At 37.5% G+C, this 8,677-nt stretch overlaps 3 protein-coding genes and 1 non-coding gene across 5 annotated transcripts in view; 3 read left to right on the top strand and 1 right to left on the bottom strand.

The window, feature by feature from the left end:
* The first annotated feature begins 1,555 nt into the window (after positions 1-1,555).
* Positions 1,556-2,985, top strand: LOC106309938 (transcription initiation factor IIA subunit 2-like). Of its 2 annotated transcripts, none has more exons than XM_013747098.1 (4): positions 1,556-1,642; positions 1,768-1,907; positions 1,977-2,027; positions 2,680-2,985. In XM_013747098.1, the coding sequence occupies exons 2-4, from the start codon at positions 1,779-1,781 to the stop codon at positions 2,818-2,820; spliced, it is 321 nt and encodes a 106-aa protein (XP_013602552.1). In that variant the 5' UTR covers positions 1,556-1,642; positions 1,768-1,778; the 3' UTR covers positions 2,821-2,985. The 2 variants fall into 2 exon arrangements, with proteins under 2 accessions (XP_013602552.1, XP_013602553.1); XM_013747099.1 differs by having other exon boundaries at positions 1,563-1,653.
* Positions 2,986-3,426: 441 nt separating this feature from the next.
* Positions 3,427-6,726, top strand: LOC106307507 (AP-4 complex subunit mu-like). The gene is made up of 13 exons (XM_013744487.1): positions 3,427-3,601; positions 3,865-3,959; positions 4,150-4,353; positions 4,445-4,561; positions 4,634-4,762; positions 4,933-5,059; positions 5,391-5,491; positions 5,572-5,676; positions 5,772-5,866; positions 5,961-6,048; positions 6,127-6,187; positions 6,279-6,352; positions 6,432-6,726. The coding sequence occupies exons 1-13, from the start codon at positions 3,541-3,543 to the stop codon at positions 6,528-6,530; spliced, it is 1,356 nt and encodes a 451-aa protein (XP_013599941.1). The 5' UTR covers positions 3,427-3,540; the 3' UTR covers positions 6,531-6,726.
* Positions 6,727-7,091: 365 nt separating this feature from the next.
* On the top strand, positions 7,092-7,173 carry TRNAS-GCU. The gene has a single exon. It is a non-coding gene; the product is annotated as a tRNA-Ser (tRNA).
* Positions 7,174-7,494: 321 nt separating this feature from the next.
* LOC106310251 (rho GTPase-activating protein REN1-like) overlaps positions 7,495-8,677 on the bottom strand; it is a 10,298-nt gene continuing 9,115 nt past the window's right edge. Inside the window, exons 20-23 of the mRNA XM_013747489.1 lie at positions 8,491-8,648; positions 8,347-8,398; positions 8,175-8,285; positions 7,495-8,086 (exon numbers count right to left, since the gene is read on the bottom strand). Coding sequence (XP_013602943.1) covers positions 7,760-8,086; positions 8,175-8,285; positions 8,347-8,398; positions 8,491-8,648 — 648 coding nt within the window. The 3' untranslated portion in view covers positions 7,495-7,759. The remainder of the gene's footprint in view (positions 8,087-8,174; positions 8,286-8,346; positions 8,399-8,490; positions 8,649-8,677) is intronic.

Below are 8,677 nucleotides of genomic sequence, written 5' to 3' on the forward strand. Positions count from 1 at the left end.
TTTTTACCAACTCAAGCACTATGATCATCTACTTATCAAGCATTATGATCACCCACTCATTTTCCAAATCAAGCACTATCTTTGTTATTTTATGTATTGTTGCTCACTATAAAAACCATCACTCATCTCACTCTTTTGTACACCATAACAAAGAAGAGTTTATAATCAAAGAACCATTACATCTTCTTCTTCTTCCTTATAATAAACTCTCTCCCTTATATTAGTGTTATTTGCTTCCTACGGGTATTAAATTCTACTTTTATTTAAATTTCTCGATACTATAAATTATAAGTTATTTCATAACGTATTGATGTATTTAGGCAATCAATGCATGACCGAAAATATCACAATCTTTGTGTTTGAACCGGTCAAACACATTCAGTATGGAAACAAAACGAAATAAACGGTGTAGGCCTAACAACATCATTATCCTGCATCCCGTAAATGGGTCTTTTAATTTTATTCTAAATAACATAATATTATTATTTTAGTTGATTAAATTTAAGCGATTAAATTTAAATGTAAATAAAATGTCGCTACACATTCCTTGACAGATGAAAGAAGTGGATTAGAAACGTTTACTATTGTAGCAAAATAAGAACTTTTTCCACTTCTCTTTCTAACTTTTTTAGGTTTTTGATTTTTCTTTAATTACAATTATCCTAACAACCCACTTAAGAGCTCAGCGATAAAGATGTTCTAAGTACCTAACGTATGGTTAGTGGTTACGCCTAGGCCTGGGCAACATAATTGGAACCGAAGAACCAAACCGGAACTGAACCAAAATACATGAAACCAGAACCAGACCAATACCCTTAAATACCCAAACAGTTTCTATATTTTTATATCCGAAATAACCAAACCGAACCCGAAAGCAAACCAAAAACCAAACGGATACCCGAATATATATAAAAATATTAATTATATATACATATAACATAACTAAATATATATTTTTAATTTAAAATTCTATTAAAAGTCTCTGAAAGTAGTTGAGGATATCTAAATTATTATAAAGTATCTGAACTACCCGAAAGTATCTGAAACTATCTGAATAGTTTATCTGAAATATCTAAATTAATCTGAAATATCCAAAAAAATTATCTAAATCATCTTAATTATTTGATATTTTACCTTAAATAACCGATATTTTATCCAAATTATCCGAACTACCCAAACTATCCGAACTCGAACCGGATCCAAATGAGAACCAAATTTTTTCTGGGTATTTTCTGGTTCCTACATTTACTATCTGAATCGAATCCGAAAGTATCTGAACCGAACAGAACCGAAAATAAGTGAAATAGTAAATGGATCCTCTAGCCTCCTATCTAAACTACCCAAAATCCAAAATACCCGAAATGCCCATGCCTCGTTACACCTTTACATTCATGCAGTTTTTAGGAAATATCTTAATGGGCTACTAATGGGTTTCTTTCTTTATGTATCTTCGGCCTTTTGACTTTAAACAGTAAGGGCAAAACGGTAGTTTCACCTCGCCCCTGATCCATCGCTGCGTATATATACAGTCGCCTGCAAAAACTAGGGTATAAAAGCCCCAAATTATTTTCTCCGCTCAAGAGAACGAATCCTTGGCAATCGACCCAACGGTACCCATCCTTGTTTACGTCGCCGGAGATCGGTAAATCGTCTGTAATTTTCTAATCTCCCTCTCCTATATTGAGATCTTTGATTCGTCTATGGCAAACTTTTCAGATTCCGTAATTTAGTAGCGAAATTCGATTTGAGCTTTGTTGGGATTTGTAGGTCGTTAGATAATGGCGACGTTTGAGCTATACAGGAGATCGACGATAGGGATGTGTTTGACGGAGACTTTGGACGAGATGGTTCAGAGCGGTACCTTGAGCCCTGAGCTAGCTATCCAAGTCCTTGTTCAGTTTGACAAGGTGACTGATCTTGGAGAGTCTTTTGGTTTTAATTTTTCCTTTTTGTCTGATGTCTGTGTCCTTTTGTAGTCCATGACTGAAGCTCTGGAGAGCCAAGTGAAGACCAAGGTGTCTATCAAGGTGATCTTTAAAGTCTTTTTTTTTTTTTTTTTTAAATCGTGTGATTGTTAGTTCTAAACAATCTTGCTCTAGTTCGTTTTGGTTGGTTTGAACCTGATGCAGCATTCATATTTCGTGGAAAAATGTTTTTAGAGTTGAAAGTTTAAGAGCCTAGCGCAATTATTCACGTCTCTGGAGTTCTATTAGTTCATGATTCCTCTAAATGTTTCATGCATTATGTCTAGTTTTGAGTTTCTTTTGATTGCAATTTGATTTAATCTGTATAGATACAGTTATCTGCATGATGATTAGATTGTTTATCTCGATAGAAACTAGCATTGTCATGAATTCTATCAAGATTACTGTTTGTTTGGATGTTAACTTATATATGATGAATAACAGACTGAAGCTAGCCCCTTATGTGAGTTTTTTAAAGTTCAACTTGAGATTAAGCTGTATGGTTTATAAGTAGGAGCTGACATATGTTACCTCAAGATTAGTGTCAATCCATAAAGCTAAATCTCAAGTTCTTTATGCTACTCGTTTTCTGATGATCGACGTTGGTTCTCTTCTAAGATAGTAGCCAAATATTAAACGCTGCACACAAGATAAGAGAGTGTTGGCAGGTGAAACAACCAGATACTTGAATATTGTTTTGTTATTTCTTGTACAGGGGCACCTGCACACCTACAGGTTCTGTGACAACGTCTGGACCTTTATATTACAGGACGCAATGTTCAAGATTGACGATCGTCAAGAGAACGTGAGCCGGGTCAAGATAGTGGCATGTGACTCTAAGCTACTCACGCAGTGAGAGATGTATTAGATTTTGAGTTTTCTTTTTCACTTTGTAAACTCAGGCACTTGCTATATGTTGAGAGCTCCATTTGCAGCCATCAATTTAGCCTTTTATATGTACATTATCGGCCCAAAGACATATGGGACTCCTCTTAAGATTCACCATCTCTCTCTCTCTCTATCTGTATTGCACTTGTCCATGCCATGTTCTTAAGATTCAGTATGATACAAGAGCAAGAGTTGTTTACAACAAGATTTGCTGTTCAATATAGGTCACATCATTGTCATTGATTTGGGAAAGATAATCAAAAGTGCGGTTTACTCCAACGTTCTTGAAGATTCAGAGGAAGTATATTTGAGAATAGACATAGATCATCTTCATTTTCATCATCACTTGGGTCTCCTGCCTAGGTGGCATCTCTATCTACACACAGATTATGGTTGTCATTGACGCATTGGGTTACACTAAAAAGCAGAGAAATTCCGGTCCGGAACGATGATTTCAAGCGTCGTAAACCGGGTTTAATTCATGATTTGGGCCATATCAACGTCTTGTTAAAATGGGCCCATCAGCAAACAGGGAATCATAATTCTCACAAACCTTCTTAGTCGTCTAGAAGCTTTACCACAATTAGTAAAAAAGGTGAGAAGCAGGAGAGCAGATAATCACAGACAGACACGAGACTGATCGAACCAAATCAGCGGTGAACAGTCGGGAGGGAAGGGAAGGGAAGGGATGATGATCTCTCAATTCTTCGTCCTATCTCAGCGAGGAGATAACATCGTCTTCCGTGACTGTAAGCTCCCTTTCTTCTCTCTCTTCCGATCTCATCCTCTCCGCTTCTTCTTTCGTAGTCGAGACGTTTCGTCAGATTATCTCCCTTGAAGCTTCTCTAAGCTCATTGATCTGTTTGATCTACACGCATCCATTAGATGATTCTCTCTATACGCAGTAGAAGAGCCTTGTTCGTGTGTGTGTTAGTATGAGCGCATCCGGTTTGATTGGATCCAACTAGAATTTTTGAAGATATATATATGTATCGTTTTTCATTTGCTACAGATCGAGCCGAGGTACCAAAAGGAAGTACAGAGACATTCTTCCGTAAAGTCAAGTTCTGGAAGGAGGATGGTAATGCAGAGGCACCACCTATCTTTGTAGGTATCATCGTCCTCATTAGTGAATGAATAACCAAATGTGAAAAAAAAATCAATGAAAATTAATTCAACTGTTAGTGGTGACTGGTGAAAATAAGAACATTCTCTCTGTTTGTTTCTGAGCTCTAATGAATCTAACTCTCTTTTCTTTTTCTTTTTCTTTTTTTTTTTGTTTCTGTGTGCTTTATAGAATGTCGACGGTGTGAACTACTTCCATGTCAAGGTTGTTGGTCTCTATTTCGTTGCCACTACGAGGGTTAACGTCTCGCCTTCTCTGGTTTTGGAGCTTCTACAAAGGATCGCTCGTGTTATTAAGGACTACCTCGGTGTTTTGAATGAAGATTCTTTCAGGAAAAACTTTGTGCTTGTCTATGAGTTGCTTGATGAAGTCATTGTTACGTCTTCTTATCAACATTCATCTTCTCATCATTAGCAACTATAGTAGTGAATATTACTAAATATGACCCTATGCTCTTTTGATTTAGGATTTTGGCTACGTGCAAACTACATCAACCGAGGTTTTGAAATCCTATGTATTCAACGAGCCAATTTTGATTGCTCCTGCACGCCTTCAACCTATCGATCCTGCTGCCATCTTCACCGTAAGATTGATTTTCTTTTTTTCCCTTTTGTATGGTGTATGTTGAATGACTCCTTGAATTAATGTTATGCAGCAAGGAGCCAAAAGAATGCCTGGAACAGCTGTCACAAAGTCGGTTGTAGCTAATGATCCTAGTGGTCGGAGGAGAGAGGAAATTTTTGTGGACATCATTGAGAAAATCAGTGTTACTTTTAGTTCAAGCGTGAGTAGTTTATTATATCACATGTTATGGAAGTCTTGGCAGGCTCTGTTAACCTGGCCATATTAAACTCTGCAGATCAATGCTCTGTATCATGTCTATATGTAGTTGCATCTTCATGTTAGTTTTTTTCCTGGAATGTTTCCGTAACTTTTCTTCTGATATCTGAACAGGGTTATATACTGACTTCTGAGATTGATGGCACCATTCAAATGAAGAGTTATCTTTTCGGTAATCCAGAAATTCGTTTAGCTCTTAATGAAGACCTAAACATAGGCAGAGGAGGAGCATCAGTATATGGTATTTGCTTATTTCACCCCTTTGAATCAAAATTATTGACTTGAGATTCTTAATGTTGAGAAGGATTCTACGTCATGTTCTATTCTTTCACTTTTTTGAAATCTTGGTGTCTGTCACGTGACATTTGGGCATTGAGAATGCTTAAACTGTGAACTAAACTGCATGACTCCACTCATAAACTTCCTTCATAAACGATTTTTTATAGCTACTATTGTTGAATGCTTTGCGTCTTTGAGGCAAATCATTATTAACTTCATACCCATAAAGTTGGCTCGATCTACTAATAAGGTAACAGTCACAATTGAGGTATAAATTCATTCTTTTGTTACAGATTATAGGAGTTCTTCAGGTTCAGGGGTGATACTTGATGATTGTAACTTTCATGAGTCTGTTCGTCTTGATAGCTTCGATTCAGATAGAACTCTGTCCCTGGTGAGCTTAAAAAAACTTACCACATATAACACCTTGTCATAACATGTTGTTTTGCTCTTTAACTTGTGTTTCGTTTTCAGGTTCCACCAGATGGTGAGTTTCCAGTAATGAACTACCGTATGACCCAGGAGTTCAAGCCTCCTTTTCATGTTAATACCTTGATTGAAGAGGCCGGACGTCTTAAGGTACAGTCTGATGGTTACACGTCGTCTGGTCAGATGATTTATAAATCTTTATCCCAGTGCTTAATTCGTATATCTCTCTGTTTGCTGAAATTTAGGCCGAAGTAATTATTAAAATACGCGCTGAATTCCCTTCAGACGTAGTTGCAAACACGATTACTATTCAGATGCCATTGCCAAATTATACTTCTAGGTACTTCAACTTTTTGGTTGCATAAATGACAGCCATAGTAAATTTTGAATCACACAAGATATTAGATTCAACGGATTGTGTTTTGTTGTGACAGGGCTAGTTTTGAGTTAGAACTTGGTGCGACGGGACAGAAGACAGATTTCAAGGAAACCAGCAAAATGCTTGAATGGAGTTTTAAAAAGGCAAGTGATGAACTCTCTTTAGGTTTGCTATTGAACATGTAGTATGGTTGCTTCCGTTTGCTAATTGTGATGTTCCAGATTGTTGGCGGGGCTGAACATACACTGCGTGCGAAGCTGACATTTTCACAGGAGTTTCATGGTGATCCTCCAAGACAAAAAGCTTTCCTTATTTGTTTTCGCAGAGAAAAGATAAAGCATTTACTGATAATACATTCTCAATATCGTTTTAGGTAACATCACAAAGGAAGCTGGGCCTGTCAGCATGACGTTCACAATACCGATGTACAATGTTTCTAAACTTCAGGTAAGTAAACCTTTCTTCTACTACCATGGCATTAACTGTCCTCTTATATCACCTTGTTGTAATGAACTGTGTGGTGCAGGTCAAATACTTGCAGATAGCAAAGAACTCAACTAGTCAAAATCCGTATCGTTGGGTGAGATATGTGACACAGGCCAATTCGTACGTGGCTCGGATATGACCTACTTTCATATAATGTTTTGTCTCTTTTGTATGTCCCCAAGTAACTTTTCTCTTTCCCTTCTCAATAATGTTTGTTCGGATTCTGATCATACTTGTTCTAAGTTCTAAGATGTTGTTGAGGAGATGCTTCACAGTACGAATGTTAACTCTTCTATCTTATTTCTCTTTATATATTTTCTTGTTTTTGGTTTTCATCATATGCTTCATCTTGTGCTTCCTTGATGATCACTTTATGACACTTGTTAGAATACACCATCGCTTGTGTTGCACGAGTAGAATAGCTTTATTCATGGTTATTACAAAATTATATTAACTTTCTTCCCCACTGTACACTATCTATATATGTATATACCACTTCTCAGTAACCACTTTCACCAAATCACTCCCTCTACATGTGTAAATTTACTTCTAAAACCAAGACGCATGCTCCTGTTTTTATTACCAGGCAATTCAAACAGAAAATGTTTGTATGAGTGAAGGTCTATCTTAGCAACAAATCTGATTAGTAAGCTCTATCATAATTGAATTTATAATTTATTTATAAGCGATATGGCAATAAGTCGCTTTGGCCGAGTGGTTAAGGCGTGTGCCTGCTAAGTACATGGGCTCTGCCCGCGAGAGTTCGAATCTCTCAGGCGACGTATATTTTGTTATGAAACCTTTTTACAATGATTAAAAGGCACATGTAGCAAAGCAAACAATGGGCCGTCTCAAACTCTCAGATGCAGTACACGTTCTTTTTAACTTTGATTAGTTTCAAAACTGGGGAGTCTGACTTCAATTTTAGTTGTTGGCAAAGAAGGACCTTTCAGTATTGTCCTCTTCTTTACGTTGGAGCAAGTCAAGAATCTGCTTCGTGAATTTTTTTCAACATTCTTGTATTGTTGAAGATGATTGATGACGATTTAAAACAATACTAGCATAGGAATCATTATGATTTTTGTTCAAACACCACTGTTGTTGTTACATACAATTCAATTTTGTTGTTTCTATAATCTGAAGTAAATGTCTACCATAATAACATATCCACTGAACAGCCAAGAACACATAAAAAAAAAGAGAGTGTAGTTTATTTGATCTTTGAAGCAAGATAAGAGAGGGTAGAGCAGAGAAGAAGAAGAAGAAAAAAAGAACGAATCTGTTATTTGTTGTTGGGGGAGAGAACCTGAAGTTAAATGGTGGCTGTACATCTTGGGAAGTTGGGGTTAAGCAGCTCTAATGAGGAGATCATCTAGAGAAGGTCCTTGGTGTAGTGCTGGGATGGTTTCCTCCACCAGATCCTCTGCTTCTATCTCCTCCGTTATCGGATCTTCCTCTGTCAAGAACATGCGGGCTAGTGAGTTTGCTGCTGTCTGAATCCTGGTTCTGGTTCGAACCTGTTCCTCTTTCACTCTCCTGGGGACTTTTCTTTTGCCCCGAGGATGGACTGGGTTGCCCTGAGCTGCTTTTTCCTTTGTCCATGTTTGAGAGCTCGTTAGCGATCTGACTCCGTCTCTCCTTGAGGAAGTTGAGTCGCATTGTCAACTTGGAAAGTGCAGAAGTTGTTGTGTTTCCCTATTTGTATGTACTCAGCTTAAGTAAGTATGTTTTCAAATGAAACAAAATGGTATATGTTTTGTGTGTGTTTCAATATGATGCTTACCTCTCCCTTTGAGCCAGACCTCTTAGACGTGCCCGCAGCCTTTTGCGAGCTTTTGCCACGTGAATCTTGTTGCTTCTCTATCTCATTTCCTCTTGCATCCCCCTGCCCTTCCTACAAAATGTTAGGGCATAAATACAGAGAAAGACTTGATAGACAAGTAACAGATATATACCTTGAGCGTTGCTTGACTAGCGGCTGCTTCTGTATCCTTTTGTTTCTCCTTCCTGTGTGTGTGACAAGGTTGAAACAAGATTAGTACTTAGTTTTGATATGATTTCAGAAAGCATAGGGTGTGAGGTCAAGTGTGAGTCCTTACATTTTTGCATTGTGCTCTGGACTTCTCCGAGATTCTTTGCTGGCACCAGATGCTTTAACGTCCTGTTGACCAAGTCTATTCTCAAGATCATCAACCTTATGCTCCAAGTTGGTAATATCATCCTCCGCTTGAGCTACATCTTGCAGATCTTTCTTCAACTGCACAAAAAAAAAAAAAAAAAAAAAAA

Source organism: Brassica oleracea, chromosome C8 (genome assembly GCF_000695525.1).
Source record: "Brassica oleracea var. oleracea cultivar TO1000 chromosome C8, BOL, whole genome shotgun sequence".
Classification (NCBI taxonomy): Eukaryota; Viridiplantae; Streptophyta; class Magnoliopsida; order Brassicales; family Brassicaceae; genus Brassica; species Brassica oleracea.